Source organism: Bison bison, unplaced genomic scaffold, assembly GCF_000754665.1.
Source record: "Bison bison bison isolate TAMUID 2011002044 unplaced genomic scaffold, Bison_UMD1.0 scf7180017864063, whole genome shotgun sequence".
Taxonomy (NCBI): domain Eukaryota; kingdom Metazoa; phylum Chordata; class Mammalia; order Artiodactyla; family Bovidae; genus Bison; species Bison bison.
In genome coordinates this window covers 14,300,171-14,317,604 of record NW_011494635.1, presented here as the reverse complement: position 1 = coordinate 14,317,604, position 17,434 = coordinate 14,300,171, and the positions used below count along the sequence as shown (strand labels likewise).

General features: G+C 41.5%; 1 protein-coding gene across 1 annotated transcript in view; it reads left to right on the top strand.

Annotated features, from left to right (window-relative positions):
• TGM6 (transglutaminase 6) overlaps positions 1–17,034 on the top strand; it is a 27,236-nt gene extending 10,202 nt beyond the window's left edge. Inside the window, exons 9-12 of the mRNA XM_010836635.1 lie at positions 7,971–8,312; positions 15,066–15,220; positions 15,585–15,718; positions 16,881–17,034. Coding sequence (XP_010834937.1) covers positions 7,971–8,312; positions 15,066–15,220; positions 15,585–15,718; positions 16,881–17,034 — 785 coding nt within the window. The remainder of the gene's footprint in view (positions 1–7,970; positions 8,313–15,065; positions 15,221–15,584; positions 15,719–16,880) is intronic.
• Positions 17,035–17,434: the final 400 nt, after the last annotated feature.

The window sequence follows — 17,434 nt, the reverse complement described above, 5'->3', positions numbered from 1 at the left end:
CATACCAGAGAAGTGAAGTGAAGTGAAGTCACTCAGTCGTGCCCGACTCTTTGCGATCCCATGGAGAGTAGCCTGCACCATGCTCCTCCATCCATGGTATTTTCTAGGCAAGAGTACTGGAGTGGGTTGCCGTTTCCTTCTCCAGGGAATCTTCCCTACCCAGGGATTGAACCCAGGTCTCCCGCATTGTAGACAAATGCTTTACCGTCTGAGCTACCAGGGAAGTCCATACCAATAGGCCCTACCAAATAATAATAGTAACTCCTGTTTATCATCTGCCAAGGCCTAAGCCATGGTCATTAATTTAGGGGGTCAGTGGCTTACTGAAGATTCTGTGCTTGTTGGGGTACAAACACAAAACACATGTATTTTTTCTGGTCAGTGCCTCCAGCTATAAACTTTAAAAATCACCTTTTCCCACTAAGTAACAGGTTCCTTAATAATGCTGTGATCTAACTGTGCATTTTTCAGCCATTTTTGCCTGTTAAAAGGATGTTGTTTGGGTAATCAAGACTTCAAGTTCAAATCTGAGTCAGAGCTAGTCTCCTCCCCTCCTCTGAGCACAAACTGGGGCAGTGACCCCAGAAGGCTGCTGTATAAGGAGGGGACAGCGTGTGCTCTGGCTGCCTCCAACTGTCCACTATCTCCCCTTTAGTATGGTGGTTTGCAGCACCGGATGTACATCGGAGTCACCTAGGGTACAGTCTTAGTTATACGGACTGAACAACAATTACCCTTTGCTCAGGATTCTGTGGGTCAACTACAGACCCACAGAATCCTGGCAGTGTGCCCAGCGGGTGACATCGAAAGCTACAGGGTCTCTTGAGGCTTTACTTAGAACTTACCCTTGCTACATTCTGTTGGTCAAACAATAAACAACCACCCCAGATGGAAGGGACAGGAAGTACACTCTACCTCTTGATGAGAAGAGTTGCAAAGAAAGTATTATGGCCATTTTAACCTACCACAGCAAGCTGACTGCACCCAGGCTAACTGAATTGCAGTCTCCAGAGGGTGTGGCCCAGCCATCAGGAGTTTTAAAAGCACTCCAGGCGATTCCAATGTGCAGCCAAGTTGAGAACACCAGTCTGAGTCTTCTAGTGTGTTAGGCCAAGGAGGAGAGGAGAGAAGAAACACCTTTGACTTCATGGGGCAAGGATTCAAGGCCTGAAAGCAGGCGGGTGCTGCTGTCTTACTCACTCCGAAGCTTTGGGAGGACAGATGGTGTCTCTATTATGGCCTGCAGTCTCGGGACTCACGCCTATGCCAGCCCCAGGCACTGCTGATTCCTGAGACACTGGCCCCTCTTGCGGCAGACACCCTCCCGCCCCACTGGCCGTCCCACAGCTTCTCTCTGATGTGTAGTCATTTCTGTCCCCAGATTCTGGAGGGCTGTGGCCTCCAAACTCATCCAGCTGCTGTGTCCCCCTCAGAAGCTGGTGGGGAGAGAGTTCTTGACGGGCCGTGATCCACCTGCCATCTTCCTTCAATTTTTTCCTCTGTGCTCATGGAATACGCAGCTCAGTAATGAGCTGAATGAAATGAAATGCCACCAGAATGAAATGCCAGATTTCTCTTCCTGTAGGCATTGCCAGCCTTTACCAGCCAGCTCCTTCTTATTGCAAACACCCCAAACTTTAACACTGATTCTATCTGTAAACACCTCCCCACACACATATGCACACACATGCACACATAAACACACACACTACCATATTCCCTCAGTTCCTTCTCTAGAAACATGGCCCTTGATGTTGATGACCTTCTCCTCTTCAGGCCTCTTCCTCACTGTCACGGGGTAGGGAGTAGAGGGGTGGTATGTGGCAAGGCTTCTTCTAAACTCCTACTTCTCTCATATGTCCCGCAGTTTGATGCCTGGTCCCATCTGCTGGGAGTTTCTAGAACTTAGAATACAAGGTCTTTGGGGCCTTCTGTCCTAAGCATCAGCCATGGCCACGAGAGAAATCAACATCCTGCTGTGTGATGACAATAACCGCAGTCACCATGCTGAGTGCCAATTGTGGGCTGGCCATGTTCACATGCTTTTATTTAACAAGTGTTTACAAAGAAGTTCCCACAAGCTTGTAAGGTAGATACTTATATAACGTTTATTTGACAGAGGGAAAGGCAGAGGTGCAGAGAGGAAAGTGGACTCAGCCAAGGAACACAACGATGCTCTTCCTCTACACTTGGCTGCACTATATAATTATAATATAATCTACTGTTGATTGACTGCCCACTGTGGGGCAGCTGATTTTACATCTAGGCTAATAATAGTATCTAAATTGTGTTAAGCATCATGGTAAGCAATGTCCGTGACTTGTTTCATTTAATATTCATAAATATCCCATCTTACAGGTAAGCAAGTTGAATCAGAGAGAGGTTAAGTAGCTGCTCCAAGTTTCCAAAACCTAGAAGAGCAGGGCACTAACTAAAGCTTCTGTCTAATCTCAGAGCCTCTGGTCCTCCACTCTGCTAGACTGCTGTCTCTTCCATGACTACCCACAATGTGCCATGCACTGTGCCAGGTTCTTTTATGTATTCCAGAAATATAAAACACCTCCTAAGTATCAGGTATGATTCAGAGGCAAGGGAGAAAGAGAAGAGCCCAGAGAACTCACCATCCAGTAAGTGTAAGGACAGTGCAGGGTGATCAGCACAGTGTAGGGGAGGCCAGAAGGCTGGAGAAGCACAGAGAAAGGGTTGCTAATCCAGCCAGGGCGGAGAGTTCATGAAGAGCATCTACAGGGAGCAAGATTTAGCCAGGAGATAAAGGGCTGGGAAGACATTCTGAGAAGACAGGACCCTCTGCATCCTGACTCCAGATTCACTCTAAGCAGTGCTATTCAACCAAACCACAGGCCTCTCATTCCATGGATGAAATGGCAAGGCCTGTCTACTTGCTCCATTCACTGAAGCACAGATTCAGAGCCCCTGGGGCAATGTGCTTTGTCCCTACCCCTGAGTCAGCCTGGATGCTGAGCAAAGAAGAACCAGCTTTCCAAGCAAAGGAAACTGTATTTACAAAGAACACACTGGCTGTCCTCAGATTCAGGTGGGCTTTCTGCAACAGGCTTTAGAGTAGAGCGGAGGAAGGCAGTTTCCCCCCACTGATCTTTAGTCAGAGGCTCTAAGCACAGAGGCAAGATCTCAGTTAGAGACTGGTGCCAGGGGCTTGCAGGGGAGCCAGGTTGGCGGTTCAGCCATCTGCCTCTGAGCCTGCATATTGCTTGCTAGGACTGCCATAACAAATTACCACAAATGTAGCTACTTAACACATCGGAAAATTATTTTCTCACAGTTGTGGAGGCCAGAAGTACAAAACCAAGGTGTTAGCATACTCCCTCCAAAGTCTCTAAGGGGAGAGTCCTTCCTTGATCCTTCTAGCTACTGGTGGTCCCTGCATTCTTTGGCTTGTGGCTGCATCACTCCAGTCTCTGCCTCCATCTTTCCTCCTATGTGTCTCAAATCACCATCTCCTTTCTCTTACAGTGACATCAATCATTGGCTTTCCGTCCCACCTTAAATCCAGGATGATCTTATCCCAGGAGTCTTAATTACATCTACAAAGACCTTATTTCCAAATAAGGTTATATTCGCAGGTACCAGGGATTAGGACTTTGACATACCATTTAGGGGGACACTATTCTGCCCACCTCAGCCTGTAATGGGGGAAGACCCAGCACATGCTGATCAGGCCCTGGCCAGCCAGGCAGGCAGAGGACAGTGCATTCAGTGACTGTGGGGCTGGAGCTCAGAGGCTGATCCATAGAGACCCAGTGACCAGCCCCTAGGGCACTCCCCTTCCACCCTTTCCCTCCCTCTCTGTTACTCTGCTATCTGTTTCTCCACTTCTGTGCTGTGCCCTCCTCCCTCCCTTCCTTCTTGTGTATGTATGGGAAACTCCCACACATTTGGTGTCAGAAGAGTTGTGAATAAAACAGTTCATTAGGGGATACTATGAACAACTATATACCAGCATATTAGATAACTTTAGATAAAATGGACAAATTTCTCTAAGAATTACCTAAACTGCCTTAGGAAGAATTAGAAAATCTGAATAGGTTTATAAATAGAATGCAGTAGTAATTTAAAAATACACACACACACATACACAAAGACCAAGCCCACATGTCACTGGTGAATATTCTACCAAACATTAAAAGAAGAATTAATACCAATTCTTCACAAACTTTTCCTCAAAAAATAGTAGAGGAGGGAACATTTCCTAATTTGTCCTATGAGGTTAGTATTATCCTGATACCAAAACCAGATGATGAAATCACAAGAAAAGAAAATTAGAGATCAATATCCCTTATGTGCATAGAAGCAAAAATTGTCAACAGAATACTAGCAAACTGAATCTAGCAACATATAAAAAAGATTATATGCCATGAGGAAGGGATTTATTGCAGGAATGCAAGATGGATTTAATATTAAAAACTAATTAATATAGTATGCTATAACAATAAAAAAGACAAAAACCACATGATCATCTCAATAGATGCAGAAAACCCAACTGGAAAGGAAGAAGTAAAACTATCTCTTGCACATGATATAATCGTGTACACATAAAATTCTAAGGAATCCACTAAAAGTTAATAGAGCCAATAAATGATTTCAGCAAAATTGTGGAAAACAAAATCAATTTTTAAAATTAATAGTATTTCAAGATACTAAAAATGTATAATCTGAAATGAAATTAATAAAACAAGTTCATTTACAATAGTATCCAAAATAATAAAATATCAATACTTTGGGAATTCCCTGGTAGTTTGTCCAGTGGCTAGGACTTGGTATTTTCACTGGCGGGGCCTGGGTTCAATCTCTGGTTGGGGAACTTAGGGTCTGCAAGCCATACAGCATGGCAAAAAAAGAATAAGATATTTAAGAATAAATTTAACAAAAGGAGAACAAGACTAGTACACTGAAAACTACAAAGCATTGTTGAAAGAAATTATAAATGGAAAGATTTCCCATTTTCATGGACTGAGAGATTTTTTTTTAAGATGGCAATGCCCCAGAATTGACCTACAGTCTCCATGAAACCCATATCAAAGTTTCAGCTGAGTTTTTTTTTACCAAAATTGACAAGCTGTTTCTAAAATTCACTTGGAAATGCAAGAGACCCAGAATAACCAAAACAATCTTAGAAAAGAAGAATAATGTTGGAAGGCTCAAACTTCCCAAATTCAAAACTTACTATAAATATACAATAACCCAGATAGTGTGATACGGTCATGAAAATGAACTTACAGATCAATAGAAAAGAATGAAGAATCCAGAAATAAACCCTTATAGTTATGCTCAATTGATTTTGACAGGATGTCAAGACAATTCCGTGAAGGGTGAATAAGAATAGCCTTTTTCAATAGATGGTGTTGGGACCTCTGATTATCCATGTGCACAAGAATAAACCTGGCTTTTTACATCAGACCATACACAAAAATTAACTCAAATGGGTCACTGATCTGTATCAAAGAGCTAAAATTATAAGGTTTTAGAAGAAAACAGGAGCTAATCTTTATAAGCTTGAGTTTAACAGAGCCTTTTTGGATATGACATCAAGAACACAAATGACAAAAGAAAAAACTGATAAATTGGGCTTCATTAAAACTAAAAACTTGTACTACAAATGGTACCATCAAGAAAAAAGAAAGATAGCCCATGGAACAGAAAATATTTTCAAATTATGTATCCAATAAGGGACTTGTATCCAGAATGTATAAATACTTCTTATAGCTCAATAATAAAAAGATAAATAACCCAATTTTTAAATGGGCAAAGGATTTAAATTGACCTTTCTCTGAAGACAATATACAAATGTCCAAAAAACATGAAAAGATGCTTAACAGCATTAATAATATTCAAAGCCACAACAACATATTGCTTCACAGCCACTGCTGCTGCTGCTGCTGCTAAGTCGCTTCAGTCGTGTCCGACTCTGTGCGACCCCATAGATGGCAGCCCACCAGGCTCCTCCACCCATGGGATTTTCCAGGCAAGAGTACTGGAATGGGGTGCCATTGCCTTCTCCAATAATGCAATATTATTCAGCAATAAAAAGGAATGAAGTACTGATATATTCTACAATATGGATGAACCTTAAAAATATTAAGTGAAAAAAAAGCCAGTCACAAAGGACCACACATTATATGATTCCCTTTATATGAAATGCCCGGAATAGGCAAATTAGAAATTAAAATAGCAGTTGCCTAGGGTTGGGGCAGGGCAGGGAGGAATGGGAAGTGACCACTAATGGTTATAGAGTTTCTTAAGGGTGACAGAAATTGTTATGAAATTAGATTGTGGTGATGGGTACACAACTCTGTGAATGTATTAAAAAAACATTGGCTTGTATCCTTTTAAATCTGTACATTGTGTGTTGGTAAATTAACACATATCCGAATAAAGCTGTTTTTAAAAAATCAGGTGGTCAGAGAAGGCCTCCCTGAGAAAGTCACATTAGAATTTTTGGCAGAGAAAAGAAACATTTTCTTAGTAAAAAATATTTTATAAGTAAATTATGGAGTAAACTGAAAACTTCACATAAATTTTAATAATAAAACATGACATGTTAAAGAACCTTTAGGTCCACACGAATCCCTTCAAGCCCAGGCCACACAGTAGTGAGGTACTTGGGAGAACGTTTGGGAAGGAGGATAGCCCAGAGCTCAAGGAAGAGGAAGCGTCAGAGTTGGGTCTTGAACAGGTCAGGGTAGAAGAAAGACTGGAGTGGATGTGGAGCCCACATCCTCCAGAAGGGAGGAACATTCCTGAGCACTGTGCTTAGGCCTCGCCTGCGCACCTCTTCTCCCCACTTCATAGACGGGAAACGGAGACCTGGAGGGACTGTAAGTGAAAACAAAGTTCACAGTTGCCTGGCGGCAAACTGACCTGAGGGTGAGACAGTTTACATGGTGGTCTGAGGGGAAAGGAGTGAGGGGAAAAAGGGGCAGATTCCGGAGACCAGTGAGGATGTTGGACGGAATTTATCGCCTGACCAGTTGTGGGTAGTAAGGTTGAGGGAAGAGTCAAGGACATGTCCAGTTTCTGACTTGGATGCTGGGTAAACAGTGGAGCCATTTGCTGACATGGGAATGCTGCCAGGCAGAAGATGGCGTATTTGGTTGGGTTGGAGGCGCCTGTGGGACATCCCGGGGGTGGAAGTGGGCTGGTGGACCAGTCATATATTGTTGGTCTGGAGACCAAAAAAGAGGACAGGTCTGTGCTAGCAACAGGGAAAGTAGGAGATCGGGGATCCTAAACTCGTGTCTTCAGGAGCTTGCAGATGGCACCCCACTGTGGCAGACCAGCAGCAGGAGAATTACAGGTGGAGACTGTGGAGAACCAGCGAGTATGTTCCCATCCGGAGAAAGCACAGCTTCCTCAGCTCGAGGCCATGACTGCCATGTAGAGGTTGGGAAGAGGGGGTGATTAGGAACACAGAAATTGGAACCAGACTGCCTGGGTTTAAATTTTAGCTCTCTTACAAGTTTTCTTCATTTCCTGTGCCTTGGGTTCCTTATCTGTAAAATTGGGATGATAATAGTACCTTCATCCTGGGCCAGGGAGGAAATATATATATATATATACACACACATATATATATCATCTAGAACCACAGTGCCTGGCACATAGTAAGTCTACAAAAGTGTCAGCTATCTTTATTATATGAGATTTCACATCCATATGTCAGAGGGCTACCAATCTCTATTGTTATGTGAAATTTTCTAATCTGAAGTTGGTAACTGATTAAAATTTTATTTAAGTAGTCCCAGATCCAAATACAATGCTGAGGTCTGCATATGGCTCTTGGGCTGCCAATTTGAGACCTCCGACAGCCATGGTAAATTAAAGTGGGGATGGAGTAGTGGTTGTGCTTAGAGAAGAGGGAAATGAGGAGAGCTGGCCCTGGGAGAGGTGGCAGAGAAGACGGTGCCTGCCTCATGATGTCCCATGCCCTGCAGGGTCCCGGAAGGAGAGGCAGGTGTACAGCAAGGCCGTGAAGAAGCTGTTCAGTGTGGAAGCCTCTGGAAGGAGGGCCCGGGTCCGCAGAGGGGGCGGCCGTGGTCTCTGGCGTGATGACCTCCTGCAGCCTGCCACCAAGCCCAGCATCACCGGCAAGTTCAAGGTGCTGGAGCCACCGGTGCTGGGCCATGACCTGAAGCTGGCCCTGTGCTTGACCAGCCTCACCTCCCGGGCCCAGCGGGTCCAAGTCAACTTGAGCGGTGCCACCATCCTTTACACCCGCAGGCCAGTGGCAGAGATCCTGCACGAATCCCACACAGTGAAGCTAGGGCCAGAAGAAGGTAAGAACGCCCCAGCTGGGTGGGACCTGGTCGGCCCAGCCCCTTTTCCCAGAAGAGAAGGGGATATTTCTGAGCATTTGCAGATGAGAAAACTGAGGTTCAGAGGGACTGAATAATAAGGATAATAATAAAAGTGCACAATCATCTCGTGGCAAACATGTAATGCTCAAGTGTTCCCACTCAGTTTGAATACTTACCAATGAATAAATACCTGCTGGGAGCATTTCATAACATGTGGAATATGTCTTGTGTTACCTTTTTAAAATCCAACAAATTTTGGAGCTCATCTGGCTCTAGTGTTTCTCAAGAGACCAGTAAGAGGTGTTTATTAAGTGCCTACCTATGTGAGACCCTGTCCTGAGAATTCTGCAGGCATCAGGCACAACCTACAACCACCCTGAATCCTCTCCCCTCTCCTCTCATCCCATATATTCTCTTTCTCTCCCTCTCTCTCTCATACACTTTCTGAACCCTAAGGATTCAATCAAAGACATTGTTCTCTGAACCACTTTTCCAGTAAGTGAAGCTTGTGTTATTTGACAAGGTGTGAAAATATGTGAAGGAGGTGTCCCATATTTTTTGCTTTTCTCTCACTTATTTTTCACAGAATCTAAATCACAAAATAACACTTCACAAGGATTTATTGATTAACATACACTTTTTCCTGACTTTTTTTCTTATTAAAAGTAATGCATATTCATTAAAGATTTAGCACAAGGGAAAGATCACCTATGATCCTGCCACCCACCTACAAATTGTTAACATGTTTTCCTTCCAAATTTTTAAAGCCTGTTGCTTTTTGAAAAACTCATTAGTGCTCTGCTCTTTTCATATTACATTATAATATAAATATTTTTATAAGCTCTTCACTCACATCATTTTAACAGATGTATAATCTGTAAATAAATATGTGGTGATTTATTTTATCTGTTACCTTCTTTGAGGTAGTTATTATCTATTGCTATTTTTTAATTAATTCATTTATTTTAATTGAAGGCTAATTATTTCACAACATTGTAGTGGTTTTTGCCATACATTGACATGAATCAGCCATGAGTGTACTTGTGTCCCCCATCCTGCTATTTTTAAAAAAAAGACTAAAGTAAGCACTGGGAGAAAGCAATGGCACCCCACTCCAGTACTCTTGCCTGGAAAATCGCATGGACGGAGGAGCCTGGTAGGCTGCAGTCCATGGGGCTGCTAAGAGTTGGACACGACTGGGCGACTTCACTTTCACTTTTCACTTTCATGCACTGGAGAAGGAAATGGCAACCCACTCCAGTGTTCTTGCCTGGAGAATCTCAGGGACAGGGCAGCCTGGTGGGCTGCTGTCTATGGGGTCACACAGAGTCGGACACGACTGAGGTGACTTAGCAGCAGCAGCAAGCACTCTGGTGAAAAAAATTCCTGTATTCTGGTCTAGATTTTTGGGCTGCTTTTTTTCAGAATAGCTTCACAAACATGGAATTACTAAGCCAAATGGTGTAACTATTAATATATGTAATTTATTAAAAATTTATAATTTTTAAATTAACAGTCTTTTTAAAGCAGTTTTTGTTCCAGAAAAATGATCAGAAAGTCCCAAGAGTTTCCATATATTCCCTCACCACCTCCCATCTTCCCGTGTTACTAACATCTTGCAAGAGTGTGGTACATTTGTTACAATTGACTGATACTGGTACATTATCATTAACTAAAGTCCATAGTCTAGGGTTCATTCTGTATTGTACATTCCATGGGTTTTGACAAGTGTGTGATGTGTATCCAACATTAGAATATCACACAGAATAGTTTCACTGCCCTAAAATTCCCTGCTCTTCCTCTATTTACTTCTCCCTCCCTTGCCTCAAATCTCTGGCAACCACTGATCTTTTAACTGTCACCACAGTTCTGCTTTTCCCAAATGTCATATTGTTGAAATCATATAGTGTGCAGCCATTTCTGGTTGGATTCTTTCACTTAGGAAGGTATATTTAAGATTCCTCCATGGCTTTTTATAGCTTGACAGCTCATTTCTTGTCATCACTGAATTTCCTTTATATGGATATACCACAGTTGACTGACCCATTCACCTACTGAAGAATACCTTGATTTCTTCCAAGTTTTGGCAATCATGGATTAAGCTGCGATAAACATCCATGTGCAGGTTTTTGTGTGAAGATAAGTTTTCAACTTATATGGGTAAATACTGAGGAGTATGATTGCTAATGGTATGATAAGAATATATTCAGTTTTCTAAGAAGCTGCCAAAGTTATCTTCCAACGTGGCTCTAACACTTTGCATTCCCACCATTAATGAATGGCAGTTCATGAATGAAGAGCTCCTCATCCTTTCCAGCATTTGGTGGTGTCAGTATTTTGGGTTCTTGCCATTCTAATAGATATGTGGTCCTATCTCATTGTTTCAATTTGAAATTTCACAATGATGTATGATGTGAGCATCTTTTCTTGTGCATCTATACATCTTTGGTGAGTTGTCTGTATAGATTTTTTGCTCATCTTTTAATCATGTTGTTCATTTTCTTATTGAAGTTTCAGTTCTTTGTATATTTTTTATAATAGTCCTTTATCAGATGTGTATTTTGCAGATATTTTCTCCCAGTTTGTGGCTTGTCTTCTCATTTTCTTGACAGTCCTTCCACAGAGCAGGAGTTCTTAATTTTAATCAAGTGCAACTTATCAATTTTTTCTTTCATGGATCATGCCTTTGGTGTTGTATCTAAAAAATTAGTCATCATCATCATACCCAAGATTATCTAGGTTTTCTCATTTGTTATTGTCTAGACATGTTATAGTTTCACAGTTTGCATTCAGGCTTAAGATCAATGTTGATTTCATGTTCGTAAAGTGGTTAAGGTATGTGTCTAGAATCTGTTTTTAAATGCGGATGTCTAGCTGTTCCAGCACCATATATTAAAAAGACTATCTTTTCTCCATTTTATTTGCATTGCTCCTTTGTCAAAGATCAGCTGGCTCTATTTGTGTGGATCTACTTCTGAGCTCTGTTTTGTTCCACTGATTTATTTGTCTATTCTTTCATTAATACCACACTGTTTTGATTACTGTAGTTTTATACTAAGTCTTGAAGTCAGGTAATGTTGATCCTCTGATGTTCTTTTCCTTCAATATGATGTTAACTATTCTGGGTCTTTTGCCTCTTCACATAAATCAGTTTAGAATCAGTTTGTTGAAATACATTAAATAACTTTTTGAGATTCTGATGGGTTTACCTTGTCTGTAGATCAAGTGGGGAAGAACTGACGTCTTGATAGTATTGAGTCTTCCTATCCATGAACATGGAATATCTCTCCATTAATTAATTTAGTCTTTGATTTCTTTCATCAGTTTTTTTGTTTGTTTGTTTAGCTTTCCTCATATATGTATATCTTTGACATATTGTTAGATTAATGCCTGAGTTTTTCATTTTGGTGCTGCTAATATAAGTGGCATTTTTAACTTCAAATTGACTAGTTTATTGCTGGTATTTTTAAAAAGTGACTGAATTTTGCATGTTAACCTTATATCTTGTGTCCTTGCTATAATTATAATTAGTATAATTACTTTGAGGAGTTTTTTGTTGCTGATTATTTCAGATTTTCTACATAGATGATCATGTCATCTATGAACAGTTTCATTTCTGTCTTCCAAATATATACACCTTTTATTTCCTTTTCTTGTATTTTTGTCTTAGCTGGGACTTCTAGTCCAGTGTTGAAAAGGAGTTGTGAGAGAGACATCCATGCCTTGTTCCTTCTTAGTAGGAAAGCTTTGAGTTTCTCACTATTAAGTATGTTGTTAGTTGTAGGTTTTTGTAGTTTTTTTTTTTTTTTGGAGTAATAGTTATGTAGATGTTCTTTGTCAAGTTGAAAACTTCCTCAACTATTCCTAGTTTTCTGAGAATTTTAGTCATGAAATGGTGCTAGATTTTGTCAAATTCTTCCTCTGCATCTGCTGATATGCTCATGTGACTTTTGTTCTTTAGCCTATTGATGTGATAGGTTACATTAGTTGACTTTGGAATGTTGAGCCAACCTCATATACCTGTAATAAATCCCACTTGGTCAATATATATAATTCATTTTATACATTGTTGGATTCATTTTGCTAACATTTTGCTGAGGATTTTTGCATCAGTGTTCATGAGAAATATTGGTCTGTAATTTCCTTTTCCTATAATGTCTTTGGTTTTGGTATTAGAGTAATGCTGCCCTCATAGAATGGGTTAGGAAGTATTCCTTCTGCTTCCATCTTCTGGAAGAGTTTGTAGAGAACTGATGGCATTTCTTCCTTAAATGCTTGGAAGAATTCACCAGTGAACTCATCTGGGCACAATGTTTTATGTTTTAAAAGGTTATTCACTATTGATTCTTTGATTCACTATTGATTTCTTAAATAAAAATAGACCTGTTCAGATTGTATATTTCTTCTTCTGTGACTTTTGGCAGAAAATGTATTCAAGGAATTGGTACATTTCATCTAGGTTATAAAGTTTGTGGGCATATAGTTCTTCATAATATTAATTATCCTTTTAATATCCATGGGACCTATAGTGATATCACCTCTTTCATTTCTGTTGTTAGTAATTTGTGTCTTCTCCTTTTTTCTTATTTAACCTGGCTGGAGACTTATCAGTTTTATTGATCATTTTTTAAGAAAACAGCTTTTGGTTTTGTTGATTTTCTCTTTTGATTTCTTGTTTTTAATTTTATTGATTTCTGATTTAAATTTTTTTCTAAATTTTATTTCTCTCTCTCTCTCTCTTTTTTTTTTTTTTTTGCTTACTTTGGATTTAATTTGCTCTTCTTTTTCTAATTTCTTAAGATGGAAATTTAAGATTTGTTGATTTTAGGTCTTTCTTCTTTTTTAATATCTGTATTCAGTGCTACAAATTTCTATATAAGCAATGCTTTACTGCATTCCACAAATTGTTATATTTTCATTTAGTTCAAAATGTTTTTAAATTTTTTGATGTATGTTCCTTGACCTAAGTGTCATTTAGAAGTGTGTGGCTTAATCTCCAAATATTCTGGAGTCATCCAGCTATCTTTCTGTTACTGATATCAAGTTTAACTCTATTTTGGTCTGAGAGGATACACTGTTTAATTTTTATTCTTTAAAATTTGTTCATGTGTTATTCATAGCCCACAATGTGATCATTCTTGGGGAACATTCAGTATGAACTTGAGAAGGATGTGTATTCTGCTCTTGTTGGATGAAGTAGTCTATAGTCATCAGTTCTATCTAATGGTTGATGGGACTGTTGGGAACATTTGTTAATGAACAGAGTCTCAGCTTTTATTAGATTGTCAGTGGAGTTCATGATCCAGAGAACTTAATGAAGCTCTCTTCTGAATATTGTATGAAACAGTCTTTCTCTTCCCTTCTCCCATGGTCTGAACTAATATCCAAAGCTCTCTTCATGTGCATAAGTGGGAGTATCTGGTGATTCTTTACTCTGGAGCCGTAAAATTTGCACTTCTAATAAGTTCCCTGGAGATGCTGATGCTGCTGGCCCCAGGACCACACTTTGAGAACCACTCATCTCCTACCATACACGGAAAAAATGACATAACATATATAAAGTATTTCTAACAATTCCTACCACTAAAGAACATTTAATTTATGGTAGTGATCATCAGTATTGTTGATGTTATTATAAGATGGGAATAATAATACTTGCTCATGCAATTGTTGTGAGGATTAAATGAGATAATCCCCGAATGTGCTTGCAAGTCCCTAGCACACTTTAATCTCTCAGTAAAATTTAGCTTTTAAAATTATTAATTATTATTATTGTTGTAGTAAAGATTCTCCTGGTAGAACCTGCTAGACTTAGAGAACCTGTTAAGGTAGAACTTTGACTCGTGGATCTTTCAAGAAGCATGTATTATACTCAAAGCTCTGAGGAACAGAGAGTTTGAAACATTTATGGATCTTTTCCACAGGGTGAATATTCAGACGCCTTTGGGGACAGGAAGGAAACAGAAATAAAAGAAGCAGTGGCAATAGAACAGTAGGGGATGGTAGGGCTTAGGCAAACTGGAAAGAATGTGTTGTACCTTAAAGAAAAAATATACAGTGATCAAATATATATATATGACTAACAGTCACCTATGGCCTGTGTGACACGTGCTCAAGAGAAGAGATTACATAAGCAGGGAGTTTGTGGCTGATGAGAAAGAGACAGACATGGTCAGAACCGTAGGCGCTCCGAAGGCAGAGGGTACAAGATCATTGGGTAAGTGCATCAGTGAAGGCTTTCCGCAGCTGGTGGAACTGGGCCTTACTGGGGAGAGAGGATTTAGAGAAGCTGTAAGGAGTTGGCCTCCACATTGAGTAGGAAGCTTGATGGAGGCCTTTGGCCTCCTTCTTCTCTGCACCTGGGACATAGTAGGTGCTCATTGAACAGTGAGTGAATTCCTGATGGATGAATCACTGATGGATTGTGATATCTCCACCTGAAATGATTGGGGGAATTTTAAACACATCTCCAGAAGCTCTTAGAGAGACAGCCTGGTGTCATGGTAGCTGACTGGCCTGAATTTGAATCCTACCTTATCCTGGCCCCTTGATGTACTTGCTATGTGACACTGGACAAGAAATTACCCTCTCTGAGCCTTAGGTTTCTTAACCTGTGAACTGATGATAATAATGACTGTCTCACATTGGTTGCAAGGTTCTTAGAGTTCCTCTTCTGGGTTCTTTGAAAAAGAACACTGGACTCCCAACTCCCACCTCTGCTTTCCCTTCCAGAGAAAAAGATCCCAATTGCAATATCTTATTCTCAATATAAGGAAGACCTGACAGAGGACAAGAAGATCCTGTTGGCTGCCATGTGCCTTGTGACCAAAGGAGAGAAGCTCCTGGTGGAGAAGGACATTACTCTGGAGGACTTCATTACCATCAAGGTGACTACTGTCTGGATCGGCCACCTGTTCCTGGCAGGCCCCCTTCAGATCTGAAGGAGGGCATCAGAGGCTGGAGATTTGTGCTTTTAGCTCTAGCTTCAGCTCTCAAGGGTGGGGACAAGTGGTGTGAATGGAGAGGGGGGAGTTTGTGATGGACAGGGAGGCCTGGCGTGCTGTGATTCATGGGGTCGCAAAGAGTCGGACACAACTGGAGTGACTGAACTGACTGACTGACTCAGTGATGGGGTAGGTAGAAGCAAAGGATAGCCAAGTTTAACTCCCCATTCCCTGACCCAGCCAGGATCGTGGGTTTCCTGGGAGAATGAGGAGGAGGGAGTATGACTTATGGATATTGTCCCTCTAGGTACTTGGCCCAGCCGTGGTGGGAGTGGCAGTTGGAGTAGAAGTGATGGTGCTTAACCCGCTCTCGGAGAGAGTGAAAGACTGTTCGCTAATGGTGGAGGGCAGTGGCCTTCTCCAGGGACAGCTCAGCATCGAGTAAGTGTCAGCCGGGGTGGGAGGGCCACCTTCCGTATAAAACAGGCCGTAAAGACACTGCCAGCAAGGGGAGGAGGGAGAAACCAGCCCACTGCCTAGACACATCAGTCTTTCATTTCTTCATTTATTTATTTAATCATTTAACTTATTCAATCATGTAACTCATCCACTCATTCACATTCATATTTTCTCTCATTTACCCATTTATGTATTCATTTACTCACTCTTATTCATTTACTCTCTCCTTCACTCACTCATTCACTCTTCTAGTCATGTTTTCACTCATTCATTCCTTTATCTGCTCAACTCAGTTTTGACTGGTTCATTCATCCATATTATTTCTTTAATTCGCTCACTTATTTACCTATTCATTCACACTCATTCATTCATTTATACATTCATTCACTCATTCACACATATTCGAATTATCCGTGTACTCACCTATTTGCTTATTCATTCTCAGTCATTCATTCACTCATTCATTCTTTCATTCATTCGCTCAGTCACACTCATATGGTCCTGTACCCTGACTCATATGTCAACTGCTGGAAACACCAAGATGAACAGATGGAGTTCTGCCTGGAGAAGGACTCTAGCAACATATGGCCCTTCAAATGAAGACAGTGTGATTTATGCAAAAGGATAGATTCCCCAAAATCTAGGGGCTCAGAGGCAGCCTTTGAGTGGGAGTGGGGTGGGACCAGGGGAAAGCCCCAGCAGAACTGATATTTAAACTGGACTTTAAATGATGACTTGGGGAGCTTTTCAGGTATCAAGAAGGGTGGAGAGCTTCCCAGTCAAAGGTCTCTATGGCTGGTATTGTCAAGGAAAGTCTCCTGGAAGAAGAAAAAGTTAATCTGGGCCTTGGATGTAATTGGAATGGGAAGGGCACCCTAGGTAGGAGGAACAATCCATCCAAAAGCCTAGAGGAGGGTAAGTATAAGGTATGTTCAGGGCACGGGGAGGAGACTAGCCTGACTGGTTGAAATAAGTGAGAAGTAATGGAAGGGCCCACTAAGCTGAAAGCACATTGAAAGGCTTGAATGTCAAGCCACAAAGTATGACCTGATCCTGAGGGCTCTGGAGTGCCATGGACTGGCAGACCAGGCTCAGGAAGGAGACATGACTGATGGTCTGTCTTTCTTCCATCTTCTTTCCCCAGTGTGCCCAGCCTGGATCCCCAAGAGAAGGCCTCGGTCCAATTCAAGATCACCCCCTTCAAGAGCGGCCCACGGCAGCTGCAGGTAGACTTCGTCAGCCCCCACTTCCCGGACATCAAGGGCTTTGTGATCATCCACGTGGCCACAGCTAAATGACAGGCATGAAGGGCTGAGAAGGGAGGAGAAGGTCCCTATTCCTCTCCTGTCCACTTCTCTGCCCTTCCCATATGGGAGTCAGGAGGCCTGGATTCCAGTCCCACTTCAGCTTTTGCCCTACTCTGTGAACTTGGGCAAGGCCCTCCTTTCCTGAGTCTCAGTTTCCTCATCTGTAAAATGAGGTGTTAGACTCAGTAACCCTTAAACTTTGGGTCTCCCACCTCCATCTCATCACCCTCGCTGCTGGGAGACTGATGAATTGAGTGTCACAGTAACTTGACCCACCCAGCTGTGCCACCTCCTGCCAGTTCACCATCACCCTGGCTGATCCCTGTGCTCACCTTGCTTGTCTCTCAACTCTTCAATGCTCTGACCAGAGCCAGATCAAGAAACTCCTCCT